The sequence below is a fragment of the Trichosurus vulpecula genome, chromosome 1 (assembly GCF_011100635.1).
Source record: "Trichosurus vulpecula isolate mTriVul1 chromosome 1, mTriVul1.pri, whole genome shotgun sequence".
Classification (NCBI taxonomy): domain Eukaryota; kingdom Metazoa; phylum Chordata; class Mammalia; order Diprotodontia; family Phalangeridae; genus Trichosurus; species Trichosurus vulpecula.
In genome coordinates this window covers 265,609,916-265,629,356 of record NC_050573.1, presented here as the reverse complement: position 1 = coordinate 265,629,356, position 19,441 = coordinate 265,609,916, and the positions used below count along the sequence as shown (strand labels likewise).

The 19,441-nt window shown below is 36.2% G+C and overlaps 1 protein-coding gene across 4 annotated transcripts in view; it reads left to right on the top strand.

Annotated features, from left to right (window-relative positions):
- The window catches only part of ST18 (ST18 C2H2C-type zinc finger transcription factor), a 92,373-nt gene that overhangs the window by 28,074 nt on the left and 44,858 nt on the right, over positions 1-19,441 (top strand). For 2 of the 4 annotated variants that reach the window (XM_036761415.1, XM_036761422.1), the window contains 2 exons: positions 9,656-9,901; positions 17,002-17,117. In XM_036761415.1, the coding sequence (XP_036617310.1) occupies positions 9,656-9,901; positions 17,002-17,117 (362 nt within the window). The remainder of the gene's footprint in view (positions 1-9,655; positions 9,902-17,001; positions 17,118-19,441) is intronic. The other 2 variants (XM_036761436.1, XM_036761431.1) reach the window with 1 other exon arrangement.

Here is a 19,441-nt window from a genome sequence, read left to right as displayed (position 1 = left end):
TTATGGTGAAGTGGATGGATACAATTTTAAAACCAGAGGGAAATGAAAGCTATGGTATCGGGTACAGAGATATTTTCCTGGCTTATGTAACATTTTACATGTGCCTTAGAATTTATGTTCTGTAAATGAATGAGTAGTTTAACCAGAAGCAAACTATAGTTCTGGCCCATGGAAACTTATTGTGCCTCCAGAGCTTGGTAGCCGCCAAAAAATCCACATTTCCTCTAACAATATTGTTTGTCTAGCAAGGAGGCAAATTATTAGGCAATCTAGAATACATTCCTATCCTAGGTAATTTGGTAGGAATATCAAATCAATCTTTACCTTTTGCAAGTGGCAGGTTTATCATCTGAATGATCAGCTGGCCACAACCAAATTTTGCAGTAAGCTATTCATTAATAAACTACTATGACCAGACTTTCAGTTATAAAATTGTGTCCTTCCACCTTGACAGAAATCTTCAAACCAGCCATTTTCTTCCACTGAAGGAAAATCTCACACTATTGGTTGAAGCAATAGCCACCTGTCTTTTGCCTTCCTTTGTGTCTCCATATCTTACCATAGTGCCTAACGCACACTAGGCACTTAATAAATGTTAATTGATTGATTGGCTGACAGGAATTAATATATTATATTATAGGGAAAAATTAAAGAAATACTTATAACTTGAATGCTATAATTCTTCAAGGATCCATGTTTCATCTTGTATATTTAAACCTTCCTGTGGAAACAGATTGTAACCTTAATCTATGGTATTCATGAGTTGCCATTCTTCCCCACCCCTCACTCCCAATGCATCATTAATTCACTCAGCAAATATTTATTAAAAGCTTATTAGATGTCAGATATTGGGAATGTAAAGATAAAAATGAAAGACTTTGCCTTCAAAAAACTTACATGGTATTGACTGAAAGCAGCATAAACATATGAGTAAATGTAAAATAGATACTAAGTGATTTATGAGATCAGGAGAGGGTATTAGCAACAAGGAAGCAGGGCAGCTGCAGGATAGACTTCCTGTAGGAGGTAGCATCAGAGGTAAACCTTGAAGGAAACAAGGAAAACCTCCATTAGACTGAGGTGAGGTGAGGAAGGAGTACATTCCAATTATGGAAGGCAGTCACCTGTGCAAAGGCAGAAAGATGGGAGATATTCCGGAATGTCATGTTCAGAAGACAGCATGTAACCAAATTTGGCAGCAACTTCCAGAACAAGAAACAGAATAACTTGCCTTCTGAAAATGGGCCTTTCCAACATTGCTGTGCTGATTCTCAGACAACAGAAACGCAGTTCATTTCTGCAACCATTCTCAAAGCCCTTCCAGCTTGGTAGAATCTGCCAGGGCTTACCCTCTGCTCCATTAGACTATGAGAACTCAGGGGTCCCTCAATGCCACGATGAAATATTGGAATAGGACTTTAGTGGAAGGATGACTTAAATATTTATTTAATTTCCATGAGATTGTTACAGTAGAAGATTTATGTGGTGGAAAGGAAATATTAGACGATGACCCTGGCACCAAGATTATTAGAAATGGAACTTATTTTTAAGTACAAGAAACTCTACCTGGTCATCTGCTTCCTGATGCTTGTGCCAATCTTTCAGGAGACCATAGTGGCAGCTCAGTGCCACGTAACATTTGACAGAAGAATCAGAATTAGTTTCTGGACAGAACAGAGCCAAGTTATCCCCATGAAGACTCAGTGGCCAAAAACTGCACAAAACAAATTTTAAGCAATAAGCCTTTGAACAAAGGAAAGTGCAATCTTTAAAAGTACAGCAAAAAAATATCAAGCTGTAATAATTCAAATTCATCCAGCAAATCTGAAACCATTTTTGGTATGCTTCACATTTTTGTATTATTATTTTGAATTATTGTATTATTTTATAACTATAGCTTTTGTTAATGTTTATAACCCATGACTATCAATGTGCTTCTTCTTTAATACCACCACTAAAAATGTTAACATTTACAAAAATTACTACAATACTACAAAATGAATGCTTTCAATACAGGAGGATACAAACTTCCTTATTCCTGGGAGTGGTTTCATATTTTTCCTCTGACCTTTAGATTTTCTTGTTCCATCAGGTACTGAGTCCAAGCAGTGAATCATGTAAGAATGACTACCTTTAGCAGTACAAGCTGATCTCCTTTCAAAGTGCATTTCTGGTCAGAAAAGTGACTTTTCAATTGACATCTTTTTAAAATCAAAGTGTTAGCTTCCTGTGTACTTCCTATTTAATTGTTGAAAACAGTCATGGCAGCTTTAGAACTAGAAGGGAAACATAGCATTCAGAGTATGAGGGACACTGTTGTCATGTCTCATCAAACACATTGTCAACTAAGTTTTAATTGCATAAGCCTGACAATTGATGATGATGATGTAAGAGACAGAAAGTGCACAGCTTGATTTTTAGGATGAGTTTGCAATGTTGGCAGTTAGAAAATACATCCTTTCCCCATGAAAATGTCTCATTCAACACAGTGGTTGTTAAGAGAGGATAAATATGGCACCCTACTATGTCACTTTCACAGAGTGCTTTCCTGGAGGCCCAATAACACAAACACACACACACACACACACACACACACACACACATGAAATACACACACACAACTTTAATGACTTGCAAAATTCTGTCCTTGTTTAATCCCACTTATCTAACAATGAAAAAGAAATTCTTAAATTCTTTTAAAAATTTCCTAGAAAATAACAGAAAAAAACCCAAGTCATCAACCTTGCAAGAGTTTGCATAGTCAGTTCACAATATAGGCCAATTATGTTATATCCTCTTCTACTTCTTACCAACTCCTCTTTATGAAGTCAATTGATTTTCTACCAGCATCGACGGTTGTGTGATCATTGCCATTATTCCACCAAAAGTTAAGTATCTTATCTTGGATTCTAGTTTTTAGTAATTAGGGTGCTGAGATTAAGTAGATGTGTCCGTTCTCCAGTCTTCTGAAAAAAAGCCTCTGTGATGCATTAGAAGGAGAAAAAGAATCTAGCATTGCTTCCAAGCATTCAAGTCCCTCCTAAATGCAAAGTACCATGTTAAGCAGTATAGATGCAAAAGCAAAACAGAAAACAGTCCCTGCTTTTAAGAAGTTTTAAATTTTAAGTGCTTAGATGTTGAAGACACTATGCAAGTTTAGTTACAATCTTTTTCTGAAGGAGCTTATTGTCTAATACAGGAAAAAAAATAAAGTGTGAAGAGCCTCACTTTGCCATTCCTTAAAGTCCACAACAGAAAGTGATCTCACCCTTTTTACTTTCTCATAGCAATTTACCTATTCCTCTCCTTTGTACTGAACACATTCTTTTCTGTACTGTAGGTCGTTGCATGCCTATCATTTCTCCCACTGGACTGTAAACTCTTTAAAACAAGAGACTGTATCATATCACTGTTCACCAGTACCTTAAACAGAGCAAGGGGCTTAAACATATTTTTAATTGCATGGTCAAGTTCTAGAGTGTGTTAGGAGGTAGAGACAGAAGTAGAGTCCATGCTTTGGGGAGAATACAACTGGTCCTGTAGAGGTCAGGGTTGATAATTCTATTCCACTTTGGGGTGTCTCTAAGAGAAGAAAGTGAAATTCTTAATTTTTTATGCTCTTGCTTTCATCTCCCTTTTTCTAATGTGGATGACTTCATATATTGGAAAAAGGGATATAATAGGAAACCCAGACAGCTGCCCATATCTAATGGCACTGTTAACTTGTGATCTCCAAGGGAGGTGGCTGATGTAAATGTATAATTTTGAAACCTATTGCTGAGGTCACTGAGTTTGAGCTTATTCCTAAATCTTTATCAGTAGCCAGTTCACAAATCAACCCAAATTTAGTAGGGGAACTCAATCAGTTAGTGTAGCCTAGGAATATCTGGGTCCAAGTCCAGTCTCTGACACATACTGGTTATGTAACCCTGGGCAAGTCAATTAGCCTCTCAGTGCCTCTGATTATAAGTTTCAGAGATAGGGCTGACCTGCATTGGTAAAGGAAATTTCCTCATCCAGTAGCTCCTTTAAATCAATGAAAGCACAAATCTACTCTCTGTCCCAGTGATTGGCAGAAATCACTACAAATGTGGAAAAGGATGAAGACAATGATTTCTGCTATTAGAGGGAAGTCCTTTGTGTCTCTTATTAATCTAGAAAGGCATGGAGCAAAGATGTAAAAATTCCCCAATAAAATCCTCTTCTCTATGACATGAGAAAAATGACATCATTTTAATTCTACAAAAACATTAAGACCTCTTATTCATATACCACATCTATACCAAATTAGAAAGAAAATATGGTTATCTACATTGATTTTCTTTTTTACAAGTTCCCATCAATAGGAGAATTGAAACTCACCAGACAGCATTATAGCAAGAAGTGTAGATTTAGAAAAGAGGGTAAAGGTGACTGTTTGGTATCTAACAAAATAAATTCCAGTATAAAATGGTCACAAAATCATTCATGTATATTGCTTGCATGTCACTTTCGAGAGTCAAGGAAGTGGAAACAAACAATATTGTTAGTAAGACTGAATACTAAAAATAGTTGTAGCTTTCTTCTAATGTGTCAGGCTCTCTTCTGATTCTGCTATGTATATTGATTCTGAAACATCTGTGTGAAGTTCCCCAAATTAGTTACTGGAGCAAGCATGTGCTCCATTTACCATCAAACCATCTCTGTCACTCATAAATCTTTACTGGAGAGAGGTCTTGGTATTACTCTGAGACCATTGTTTGGAATGGCACATCCTTAACCTAAGTAACTCAGGGTATGATACAGTCATAATCTTCAGCATAAACTGGCACTAGTCATTGAATTACCATCTCTCAGTGGAGTTGTTTGCGGAGAGCCTTGCTCTCTCCCAGTGAAAGCTTGTGCCAACAAATGTCAGCAATATCCCCCATTCTACATCCCTCCTCCTACCCTTATCCACAGAGGTAGGAACAAGCTTCACAGTCTATCTTTATCCCCATCACTGTTGCTTGCCAAGCATTCTGTTTAATGTTTTGGTGTTTTCCCCACCTGTTTAGACAAAATGGCATATGCACAGTGTGCCTTAAAAGAAAACAAAAAATTGACACTTGCATGAAATGTTTAAAGTTCAAAGTCTGTTTCGTGCTTGAACAAGACCTGAAAACAAAAATGATGTCATATCTCCCTCTTTTCTCCCTGCTAAGAGAAATAAGCCAGTGGCTGTCTCAATTACTAGAATCAAAAGGCATACTCCCTCCATAGTTCTACCCTGATGGCAGAATAGTCCTATTTATTGTCAGGAAAATGTTATCAGAAAGCAGAGAAAAAGGTCGCTGGGTCAAGAATCACAGGAAAACAAACGACAACTATGGGGGAAAACCAAATGTTCACTGACTTTCATTTTATCCCCTGGACAATAGCACAAAGTAGCTTCTCATTTGTTATTCAAAGACCAAATAGAATCATTTAAAGAGGTTTCATATAATATGATTCAGATTCCCAGGGAAAACTCACTGGCCATGTGTAGCATTCTAATTTTAAACTTCAGTTTTAGTCATTTGTTCCTCCTCTATTTGGCCACAGTAAATTTCAAGACTTGGTACTTATTTTGCTGTGAATGTTGTTGGTACTTACTACTTCTGACTGTTGAACAAGTCAGTATAAGAGCTTTGAGTTTTAGCCTTTTGATGGTATCAATATTTCATCTTAAAATTTTATTTTTCATGACTAGTTAGATCAGATATCAAGGTAAATTTTGCTGTAAAAAACTTTTATTCAATTTTAAATGAGTTTTTGAGCTTCTAGCTTTATAATTCATTTATTTAACAAATATTTCTTGAGATCTCAAGGTACTGCGTTATGTTGAAATTTAACTAAAAAGTAGAAGGTATGATCTCTAGCCTCAAAGAGCCCATAATGTGATTTACAATAAGTTTCCAAACAAATGCCTAAGAAACAAAACTAAATAGCACATCCAGCTGGTTCGTTTAATTCATCATATTATCCATTCCTTATAGCACAGTATTATTCCATTTCACTGATACACCATAGTTTGTCCAACCATTCCCCAATCATTAGGTACATAATTTATTTCCAACTTTGGAGAAAAACTACAACAAATGTCTTTGTTTGTATGGGTTTGTTTTTCTTGCTCTCAGTAACCTTTTGGGGTAATGGTCCCAGTTGTACAATCCTGGGGCAAAGGTTATGAATTTGGTAACTTCAGTAACTTTTCTTGCATAATTCCAAAAAATTTTCCAAAACAGTTGAGCTAATTCACACCTTCACCAATAGTGAATTCACATGCTTTCTCTTTTGAGGCCTTGTATAAGAGAATTTCATTAAGGAAAGATTGAACTAGATGGCCTCTACCATCCACCTTAGATTCTATGAGATTTGGGATAGGCAAAGTGAATCAAAATCAGAAAAAGCCATTTTCTCCTTTTCTTTTTTGTACTGCCATTTGGAGTTTGAACTGCACAAAGCAAAGTGATGGATATTGATACTGCCCTGAATAAAAAGCCATGCTGTAAACGTGTGATCCATCCTTCTATGGGCAGAAAGGGATATTTTTCTCTGACTATGCTTAATTGTTGAATGCATCTGTGCGCTCACTTAAAGCCCATCTGTACACTGCTTTACAAATGTACAACCCATGTATTTTCCCAGTCAGAATTAGGTGTTCTATGAAAGGCCCAAGTTCAGTGTGAAATTTAGAAAACTACATGAAACATGGCTTTTAATCCTCTCATGAGTTTTTGGATGCTAGTTTTCCCCCTCCCCCTTCCCCATTCCTCCAATCCACCCTGGTGACTGAAGATGTAAAATCTTCCCATTGGGAGTCTATGAAACCTGTTAGGATTTAACAATTGTGGAATTTGATTTTTTCTGGTTTTTAATTTTTTTTCACTTTGTACCATTTTTGGGTTGATGTTGCCTTTGAGTAGTTGATATTTTTTTCAGTGAAAGAGAATCTGCACTATTTATGGGTTTTGCACTATAAAACTACTGCAGCCCAGTCACATGGCTTCCTTTCCTAAGCCATCTGTCACAGAGGTCTGGAATTTTATGTGAATGTTGGTTGTGCAGTCTTAACCCAAGTTTTTTTATTATGAAAAATGTCAGCAACTACAATATTTAGCATTTTACTTTACATTGGTCATTAAACTTGATTACTGTAGCTCTGTTTCATTGCTATAGTTACATATCAACTGTGGAGCCAAAAAAACACTGATGCAGCCATGGCAAGGCAAAATTGTCACATCCTGGAGAGGGCACTTGGCACTGATATAGTTAATATCTTGGATTTTTGTAACTAAGGTTTATTAATGCTGGTATAAAAAGTGTATTTGATATTATACAGATGGCGTAAGATGTTGTGGTTACTAAGTTATTATCCGGGATAAGCTGTACTGTCAAATTCAGGGCTTAAAACTATCACAGGAGATTAAACTATTTACTAAAAGGGGACAGAAAGATATAGCCAAAGCATCTTAGTTCAAACATATTAGAAGTGTATTTACTTCCCATAAATACAATAAAGCATATCTATCTTTTAAGCTGAGAGATTGAAAGCACAAACTCTGTCAGGCACAAGAAGCAAGGACAAGTTGGGGCTTTCAGTTCAGAATTGCACACAAACAGCTGGCCAATGGAACTAGGCAAGTGCGCCTCTTACACCCATGGATGGCAATTGTGGGGGAAAATATTAAACCCCCAGGGGATATAACTGGCTACCACATGCTTTAGGATCTTGCTAAAAGATTCATGAAAGACTCCAGCTTTGCCAGCCAAAAGAAAAGAGTATAAAGATTGTTCAGAGAGGAGGCTAATTGTGAATTGATGGATGATGTCAGAAAGGTGTTAATTTGGACCAATTATAAAAAGTGACAGGACTGTTCTTAACACATTGTGAAAGTTATTGTACCGTGGTTTTCACAACCAGGAATGCTTACCTTTTTGTGGCATAGACCCCTTTGGCAGTCTGTTGCAGTGTATGGACTCCTGAGAATAATGTTTTTAAATGTATTAAAAAATACATAGTTACAAAGAAAACTAATTGTACTGAAATTCATCTATCAAGATATAATTTTTTAATAAATTCACAAACCTCACATTTAAAGCCTCTAGTTTAAAGAATCAGACTTCACTTATCTGGTTGAAAACTATATAGTACAGAAAGTGTGGCAAATAAAATTAATAAAGGTACACTAAGGTACAGAGCTCTGAGCAAAATCAGTCTATCAACAGTGACGTATAACTTAAAAAAAACGGTCAGACTGGCAACCTCAGTAAAGCCATCAATCCCAATGAGAAGGAGGGCACTCTCTTTATTAATACACAACAAAGACGAGATCTTGGTAGACATGGAGTAAAAGTGATAGATTATAAGGTTGGAGCAGGAACATTATGATTGGCTATACTAAGAAATGTGGGCTGGCATTTACATAAAGCTAATCACCATCACTCTCTAATAATTAAGGAATGTCAGTTATTTAATGGAACCCCATCCATATCTTGTAGTCTTTGCTAGGGAATCAAAACTTGCTCTCCCCTTAGAAGAGATTTTTTTAATTCCCCTAATTGTACAAGGGCAGGCAAGGACAAACAATATATGTTTTGAGAATGGCACCAAGTTAACTTGTGGGGCTTAAAGATCACAAACATGTCCCAGAAGTATCCAAGGGACTACTGGTGTGAGAGATAACAACTTTTTTTACTAATAACTTTAAACTAACTCAGAGGGAAAGCTAAATTCCTGGGCTCAATTCAAGGAAATACAAAAATAATTTTAGAAATCAAAGAAGTATTCATTTAATTTCTTCAACAGTGTACCAGACTCTGAAACAAAAGCAAAATATCATTGTTTCCTGAATAATTTGGCCAAAGATGGGTGAGGGTACACTGTGACATGTGAACTCAGAAATACATGAAAACTCTCTAGCCCGAAGTTGTTGTGATAAAGCTTATGCCCCAAAGCAGTGTGGGCACTGACTTGCCTCTTCTGTAAGGAAAGACACCATCATATAACTAATTGTCATATACTGAAGTTCAGTTCCCACTCACTTTCACAATATAAAAATTCTTTTCCAATTCACATAACTGAAAGTGGTAAAAGGCCACTGTCATCTTCATCTAATTAGAACACTACAACATTTTCTTCCAGCTGTTTCTCTTTGCACATTTTCCCTCTATGACAAATATTACAATATTTGGGGAATTGAACAATTTAACACAACTCTTGATACACCAGAGCGCTGAAGCTTTCAACTGTAAATTGTGACAGTCATGATTCTCTCAAGAAGAATTTAAATCTAAACGTAAGAAAAAACTTACATTTGCCCCATTGATTTACAGCTTAAAATAACTTTAAAATGTTAAAAAATAATAAAAGTATAATAAAGTAATATGCTTTAAAAATAGATACTTTAAATTTTCAAAGAAAATATCAAAATTGGACTCACTTTGTTTACGGCTTTAAAAAATGAAGAGAATTATCATAGCTAATCTTAGGTCTGCCTAAGAATTAAACATTAGCTGATATAAATCTAAAATCTGGATTTAAAATCAGATACATTTAAATAAAAGCTTACATTTAAATTTATCCCTTAAAAGCTTCACATCAGAAGCCTACAATCACAAACTGTTGCTTAAACATTTTTCCGTTTCCTATTAGGTAGCTGAGATACAAGTGGATGAAAATGGCACTTTGGACTTAAGCATGAAAAAAAATCGAATCCTGGACAAGGCCACACCTCTAACTTCACCTCATATTTCGATTCCGACATCCTCTTCTTCAACATTCAAAACAAGAAGCCTTTTGGTGAATGCTGCCTTCTACCAGGCTCTCTGTGAGCAGGAGGGCTGGGACACACCTATCAACTACAGCAAGACTCATGGGAAGAAAGAAGAGGAAAAAGAGGTAGTTTTTCAGTCTTGTCAATCAAGAAGTTCAAGATGTATCCCATGTTGAAGAGTGTTGAGATCTTGTTCCCCAATTATACATTTTAAATCTCATTTTTAAATTTAAATAAGGCATAATTCACCTCTAGACCTTGTTTCAAATGGGGGGGGGAATGATTATCTTAGATTATAGAATGTGCAAATGAATCCTCCTTTTCCCGCCAGTTGCCTAAAATAATATGTTATTAGATCGAATTTTATACCCATTGTGGATGCAACTGTGTACACTGCTCAAGCAATTATATTATCTATCCTTTCAAGATACAGCAAGCAGTATGGGGCTAATGCATCACTGTATATCTAAATGCTAGACTACTCATTCTTTCTGACCCAGAAGAAAGAGGATGAAATAAAACCAGGGATAACTAAGAATCCTCAAGTCATGTCAAATTCATTTCCTCAGACTCATGACAGAAATGCAAGTGTGCAAAAGTAAATAAGTGCTAATCATTCCAAGTGTCAAATGATGTGTGCCAGCTATCTTAAATATGCTGCAACAACACAGTAAAAGGCACTGAGAAATCATGGTGACCTCTGACAAAGCCTGTTCTTTCTGCAGTTCAGAAGGAGCTACATACTTAGCTCCTACAATCTGGTCTCACCCCTGAAAGTTCTGACCAGGGTCCAGATTTCATGGAAATTCACCCAGAATCTATAGCAAGCAGTGACTATCCTGAATTGACTTGAGTTTTCTACTGATGACCCAGTGCAATTCAAAGCAGTGATCGAGAGAATCCTCTGTTTCTAAGGACCTGGTTATTAGAAATGCGATGTCTATCTTTCTGCATTACCATGAAGTTACATATATACAACTCTAACTAAAAGTTGTCCATTGAATTTGTCAGTACACCAGCTATACTAAAGATTTCTCACCTTTTGAATTCCCTTCTCTTCATTGTTTGCTGGATTTCAAAGAGTAAGGCAAGACTTGTTTATGTGGACTTGGTTTTCATCATGGATTTATTCCTTTTAAGCCTTAAGTAGAGATATTATATTCACCTTGAAAATTTAGTTGTTCAAATCCCCCTGATTTGAGATGATTTCCCCATGAAAAAAAATCAGTATTGCTTCATCACAATCACCCATAGAGGGAGGTATCAAATTTGAAGAAGTGGATATTTTTATTGGATTTAACTCACTGACAAACTGAAAGAATACAGTGTAGAATAACCAGAATGGTGAGTGAATAATAATAATAACTTACATTTATAAAAAAATACTATAAGGTTTGTAAAAAGAACTAGAGGTGATGCCATATGAGTCTAGGATAAGGCAAATAGGAAATTAAGCCTGGAGAGGTACCATCTTTTCCTAGCTATCCAGGCTAATAAAGGTATAATCATAGATATAAACACTGCTGAACCAGGCTCCGCAGTGGCTGAGATCTCCAAAGAAAAAAGCATTCTCCAAGTCCATGGGGATGATACATCTATAGACAAGGGACAGACTACAAAACACATACCATCACAGATTCTTTCAAATATGATAGATATACAATCTATAAAAATATTTGGACGCTGTAAAGGAATGCATCATCTGCCAAAAGAAATCTTAACAAAGTTCTGAAAGAGTCCTTAGATTTTAGTAATTTAAGAACACATAATGATAAAAAAAACTTTGGCACAATGATTTCTTAAATGCTTATCATGGGTGATAGAATCAGAAATTTGGACATGGAAGGAACCTTATAGGTTATGGAGTCTACCCTTGTTATAACATCAGATTTAACTGAACCCCGATGATTCTCTGTTTTAGGAAGGACTGAGATGAACAAAATATCCATAGGATATTTTAAGATATTTTCGAAATGGAATATCTCCATTTTTTATCAAATAAGACAATACTTGTAAAGCATTTGGCAATTGCCTCCACTATCTAATTACTTATTTCCTTCCCTTCTCCCAATGTGACACCTTAGCCAGCTTGTTACCTCCTTGGATACTCCATTCTTTATCTGTTTATTCAACAAGCCTGTATTATGGGTCAATGATTTACCAGACATTAGGCTAGACACTGGAGATACAAAAACAATTTGCATTAAGACACTAGCCCAGAAATGGGTATGTATATATGTATGTGTATATGTATACATATACAATGGTATGTATATACACAATGACTATATATTCATGAACATAGCTATAGTTTTATACCTACACAGTGTACATGATATGTATTGTTCTATACTGTAAACATAATGCCTGAAAAGCATCACTATTAAGAAGTAAGTTATGTTCAATTATGTCCATTTAAAAAGTGGTAAATAAAGGTCCAATAAGATCAGAGAATTCGAACTGGAAGGTGTCTTAGCCAAATCTCCTTATTTCAAGGAAAATGATGCCCAGAAAGGTCCGATGAATTGCCCAAGGTCATATAGACAGTAAGTAGTAGTCAGGATTTGAATTCAGCTCCTCTGACTTCAAATCTAGCTCTCTTTCTACTCTACCACTCCCTCTAAGAGTTTTGGTGAACTAAAAATGCTACACTATTAGTCAACACTATGATGTGACAGCCAAAAAAAAGAAAAAAAAAGCCTAAAACAAATTGGGATGCATGAAGAGAGTTATAGCTTTCAGAAATAAGGAAATGGCACTTCTACCGTATATTGCCCATATTAGATCCTTTCTAGGATATTGTGTTCAAATTTGGCACCACAGTTGAAGAAGGCCATTTGTTGACTTGAGTGTACCCAACTAAGGGCAACCAGCCTGGCATAGAAGTCCATACTACGTGAGAAAGTTGTGAAGGTATTGGGGATGTTTGGCCTACAGAAGAAAAGACTCAATGGCAGGCAGTAGTTGTCTTCGAATACCTAAAGGACTATCATGGAAGAGGAATTAGACATTCTCTTAGAGTTTAGAGAGGAGAACCAAGATCAGTGAATGGAGAGTCACAAAGAATCAAATTAAGGCTTGATATAACAAATAATCTCCTAAGAATTATAGCTTTCCATGAGTGGAATGGTATACTTTGAAAAGTTGTGGGTTCCTCCATCATTGGAAGGCTTCAAGCAGATTCTGGGAGGCTACTTGTCAAGTGCATTTTTGTCGCAATTCCTTTTTGAGCATGGGTGGGACTAGAGGGCTGTTGAGGTCCCTTCCAACTCTAAAACTCTGTGACTCTGTGATTTCCCTTAGGATATAGTGGTGATGATGATAGCTAACACTTATATAGTATCTACAATGTGCCAGGGCATTATATGCTAAGCACTTCAGAAATATTATCTCATTTGATCCTCATAACAACCCTGGGAGGTAGGTAATGTTATTATAATTATATTATAATTGAGGAAACATAGGCAAACAGAAGTAAGTGACTTGCCCAAGGTTACACATCTGGTAAGTGTCTGAAGCCATATTTGAACTCAGGTCTTCCTGATTCCAGGCCCAGCACTCTCTCCCTTACAACACTTCACTGCATGAGGTGTACAGCAGGACTTCATTCTCTTGATATTAACTCAAACTACAAAATGACCAGGACCTCAGCAATAGAATCCCTTATTTGGAAGGACACTAGAAGCCATCAAGTTCAGACACCTCCCTTATACTTATTTCCCCACTTTTATGATGAGTGGTCAGCCAGTTGCTGCTTAAATACTTGGTTTTTGCTTTGTTTTGTCATGTGTTCCTGTATCTGCCTAGTACTGAGGGACTGCTCAGCTTAGCTCACAGAAGCTGGGGTACTATACCACTCCCTGTTCTGCACCTAAGCATAAAGTTTGGATTGGATTGAGTACTGAAGGGATTCTATCTCTAATAAGGGGATTCACTTACTCTTTCTCATGCTCATTGACTATAAGTTGCAAGGAAACTGGTTATTCCCAAAAGGCTGGAGCAATAGGTCATCATGTCCTTGAAGTCTTTGAATGTTTCCAGGGAAGTTTTGGGCTTAGGCTCACTGGGATGACCCATTTAAGTTAATTGACCCTCACTGCATATGAAATACAAGAATAAGGCATGGAATATTAAGCAAGTGTATAGATGAAGATTCAGAAAATAACTTGGTGACATGGAATTGAATATAGAAACCTTTTGTTCTCTGCCACAAATTACTTTGATCCTGAATAAGAGGGATATAATAGGGGGTTTTCAAATCACCACAGGACACTAAAACATCTTGAGGGGGGAAGTAAATTAGTTCAATTATCCAGGTGATTTGTTTTCAGAAAGGGTCCGTCACCTTTATTGACACTAGGAGCCTTAAGCCATAGCTGTAGGTTCTCAGGAGTGCAGGCCCACAGCACAGGAAGGGGAAAAAGAGGATAAAGGGAGAGGGAAGAAAAGAATAAGAGAACAGTGAAAGAGAAAGAAACAAGAAAAATGTAGATATGGTGTTCATGTTAAAGGAAATATTGTAATTGCCACACTTGTCAGGAAGAGGCATCAAGATCATAGTTTGGCTAATCTTGGTTGAGGTTAACAATCAAATAAGCTCCTTGAGGACAGAGACTGTTTCAATTTTCTTTTTTTTTTTTGGTATCTTTATCCCCTGGTCCTAGCACCATTTGTGGCACATAATAGGGTCTAAATAAATGTTTGTGATTGAAAGATTAATATCATGTAAATAACACATCCAGAAAATAATAGTTTACATTTCTACAAGAGAGTTTCCATTTCAACAAGTCTATAAGCTAGGTAATACATGTTTTATTATCCTCATGTATAGGTGGGGAAACTGAGACTTGGATCATTTCAATGATTTTGTCAGGGTCACACAGGTAATAAAGGTCAGAGTCAGAACTCTAACCCAGGTCCTTCTGATACCCAGACCAGCGATCATCCTGACTCACAAAACTGCTGACTGGTGAAATTTTTCATTTTTACCAAGAAGTTTTGGTAGCAAGTTAGGCTCAACTGCTGACTGTATTTTCTAAGTTGAAGACTAAAAGGTTCTCTCTTTCCTGCTCCCATCCTCAGTGCCCAAGCAAAGAAACTGAGTGATTATATCTATTTCTAATTCATTGTTATCTAGTTCATATGCACAACAGTTGCTTAATTTTGGTGGTAATTTCCAGAAAATATTGTCTGTCTCTCTCAGTGAAATGGCCTGTCCAGATGCCCCCTAAAAAAATCCTGAATCTGGAAAAAAATCAAAATATCTCTGAAAGGAAAGCACTGAGAAATAACTAGGGCTGTCAATTTAGTTCAACTGTCAGTTCTCCAAAGATTTCAGGGCTTAAAAAATGTTAAAAGTGCCAGATGCTATTATCTGTTATTCATGTTACCATTATGTTCTGGTCTTTGCTAAAATCAATATAAACTTCCATCTGTACATTAATGGAATTTCATTGCACACACATTCTCTCTGGAAAACACACACACACACACACACACACACACACACACAAGCACATATACTCTTTCTTACACATCCAAAGGCTTTTTTAAAAAATCATACTACATATTTTAATTTTTATTACACAGATAATGAGTTCTTTTAACCTTAGTCATTTGGGAAACTAATATTGAATGATTCTCTTGACTAAAATTCAGCCCTGCCCCTCTCCCAACGGTACCTACATCCTAAATTATACTATATATAAATTTCCTATGACAGTGTGTTGAACAAAGAAGATGGAGAAAGTTTGATTATTTCTGAACACAATTGCATATACAAGTGTGAGTGGTTCAAAAGATTATTATATGTAGAAATAGCCACTGAAACATTAGCTTTTTCTTTCAAGAAATAAAAGGGCATATGTGTGTTCCACAATTCTTTTGATATTATTTTTATACTCAATTTCAAAACATCAATTTAAACTTTTTATAATTAATAGGTTTCTTTTAATTCCCCTTCTGTAATGCATATAGAAACTCTGCAATAAAACAACAGATGGTAGGCTTTACATTTTTATCTACAAATGAACAGGTCATGTTAAAGATACTTAATACTTGACTCTACAATCAAGAATATAATGAAGGGGGTTTGTGACTATATTCTAACATGAAACATTCAATATTGAAATAGAAAGTAAAAAAATCTCCTTTAAAAGAGAATTGTCAATTTACATCTCTCTTTTAAAAGCACGGAAGGGGATGGGAGCAACGAAGTAATCCCAAAACAAAAATCAAGCCCAAAACACATCAGCATTGGCCATTAGGCCATTTTAAGTCAGTAGGAGCATGGGTTCCTATCTATGTGAATTTAGAAAAAATATAAAGTTCACCTGAATTAGTGATTACTGTAATAAAAAGTAACTAATTTCTACATGATTTAATGGTTCATTTAACAACCATTTTTTAAGTGTTTATTATATTCAAAGCTCCATGCCAGGCACTGCAGGAGATGCAAAGATAGTGATGCATGGTCTCTTATGAGTTTATATAACAGGAGAAATAAGATACATGAGCACATATAACCATACAAAAATCCTATAACAACTATACAATAATTCTAAAGTAAGCAGAATATAATAAGAATAATGAGTTGTTACAGTATGTCCAAGAAAAAAAAGGTCATTTCTGACTGGGCCTATTGGAAGAAGCTTCCAATGTGAAACAGATCTCATAGCATATGTAGGATTTCAACAGGCAGAAAGTCCATTGTAGACCCAAGGTCTAGGTAATATAATAAGATAATTTCTTTCCTTGCAACAACCGTGAGTTAAGCTGTGCAAGTATTATCCATTATGCAGATAATGAAATAGGTTCCAAAAATTTAAGTCACTTGTCCATAGTTACACAGCTGGTGTCAAGCCAGGGTTCAAACTCTCCTGACACCGAGTACTGTGCTCTTCCTTCAGTGTAATCTTGGCTTAAATTCTACATTTAGTTTTTACAGAATTAAAACTTTTAGTAGTGGCTCTCTAAAGGTATATCATTACTGTTCCTCTATTCTCCAGGAACTCTAACAAAATTTAGTCAATATAATTTAATACCCCTCTGACTTCTAGAGGGGAAAAAAGAATTCATCACTTATCTCCCCCAGAAATACCACTGCTCGATTGTTGCAGAATGCATTGCTTTTTCCTAGACATTTCTCCTCTAATGATCATATAAAAATGTTAATTGGGAAAAAGATAAATGCCCTCCACATGATACACCTGTATTCTTTTTTCAGAAAGACCCAGTGAGCTCTCCAGAAAAGTTAGAGGAAAAAAAATACCCAGGGGAGGTCTCCATACCAAGTCCTAAACCCAAGCTCCATTCCAGAGAACTCAAAAAGGAACTCATAACGTAAGTGATACACAATACATTTGTAGCCATTTTTCTGAGATGAGGATTAAGCTAAACATGTGAATGATAATATAAAATGATCCTATACTTGTTTTCATGAATGTTTAAAGATTTCAACCACCTATCAATCAATGGGCCGGACTTTTCTTTGTATCTAGTACTACTCTAGGTTTGGTTCAATTCAACAAACATGTCTTATGAATGATAACAATAATAATAATTCACATTTCTATCTATATTACTTTAAACCTTACAGTGTATATTCCCCACAAAACCCAATGCTTACAAAATATGTAATTCAAGCATTATTATCCCCATTTTACAGATGAGGAAACTGAGCCCTAGGGATTCTAACTGATTTGCCCATGGTCACACAACTAGTAGCTGCTTTAGCCAGGATTCAAATTCAGTTCTCCTGACTCGAGGTCCAGCAACATCCACTATAATATCTATTTTATGAAAGACACTGCATGTGCTATTCTTGGAATCCAGAAATAGAGACAAAATTAAATGCTCTTAAGGAGCTTACAACATAATAAGGGAAAGGCACAGGAGAGTGAGATGAATGTAAAGGAGAAATGCAAGCAACATGCTATCAGATAACTGAGCAAATAGATTCTTTTCATGAATAGGAAGGGGAGAGTCATGGAAGACTTCAAGGAGAAGGTGCCCCCAGAATCTCATTGGTACCCTAGGTCCTTAAAGGATTCCACAAAAGGAGACTGGGAGATATGGCACTATCCACTTCAGGCATGGGAGATAATATAATGAAAAGAAGGAGATAAAAGAGGACAGGATGAAAACAGAAGGTAGAGAGTAACCCAGTATGGATGGAACATAAACTGTATTATAATTAATAACATCAAATAAAGTGGTAACAGTACCTTCAAGCCAGGTTGTTGAAGGACTTAAATGTCTTAATCAAGAATTTATACTTTTTTTTTCTTTATGCTGCCAATGCCACCGAAGGGCTTTCTTTTTTTAATGAAAGAGAGATGTAGCTGAATGGTATATTAGGAATATTAATCAAATAGAGATGTGAAGGATGAATTGAAAAAGGAAACAAACTCAAAGGAATTACATAATTTATAGTTAAGAAGACCAACTAGGAGTCTATTAAAATGGTGTAGCTAAAACAATTGACAATGTGAACTTAGCTGTAGTAAAAGAATGAAGTGGTGAAAGATGCAAAAAAGTAAGACAGAGGTATAATTACCAGGACTTTGCAAGTGTCTGGATGTGGTAGCAACAAGATGAAATAATCAAAGAGCTATGAAGTTAGAAATTAGAAGAACTGTGGCTCAGACAACAATAAAAAGGAAAGGTAGGAGAAGAACAGGTTTGGGGGAGAGCAGAATATTAGCAAGCAAGTTTTGTAAATGTTGAATTTGATGTGTCAATGAGATATCCAGATGGTGATATCCAGCAGACATTTGGGAATATGAGATTGAAGCTTTGGGGAGAGATTAGGAGTCCACATAGGCTATATAGATTTGGGAGTTATTTTCATTTAGGTGATTATTTTAGCTGTGGCAGGGGATGAAATCAGAAAGAAAATGTGTATAAGGAGAAGAAAGGAGGCAATGAAAGGGGAGGGGAGGGGATGGGAGAAAAGAGAACAAACAGAAGAACCTTTGTGGCCAACCACATTTGAGTGGTAAGAAGATGAGGATCCATTAGTGGACATAGAAGAGGAATAGTCAGAGAAGTAAGGAGAATCACGGTAACGCTTGACTGAGTGTGAGTGCATGTGTGTGTGTGTGTGTGTGTGTGTGTGTGTGTATGTTTGCGTGTACACATATATACATCTATGTCCTTTCTTGGTATCCCCAGGATTTAGCCCTGTCTTGGTATGTGGTAAGCACTTATTAAATGATATTTGCCTGCCTGACTAACTTAATCATGAAAGTGAGAAAATGAAAAGGGATCAAGAAAGATTAGGACAGAATAAATGGCCAATTAATTTGGTAATAAGGAGGTCATTGAGGAGAAAGCAGCTTTAACAGAATTGTGGGAGAGGACGCCAGACTGCAAAGAGTTTTGGCGGAAATAGATTTCCCCCAGAAAAATGCATTTCTAGGGTTTCTTTGAAACTCACCCATTCACCCCATCAAAGGCAACAAGGAAGAGAACTTTCTCCCTAAAGCTTGATAATTAACTGTTAGTTGCACCTATGTAAAGTATGGCTAATATTATAGCTTGAAGGCAAAGCAACCACATCTCTGTAACTCTGGGGTTTAAAGATAACAGCATTAAGGACAGGAGTTGAAAATAGAATATTGTATACAAAGTACCTACTTATTCTGGGCACTGAACCTCTACTG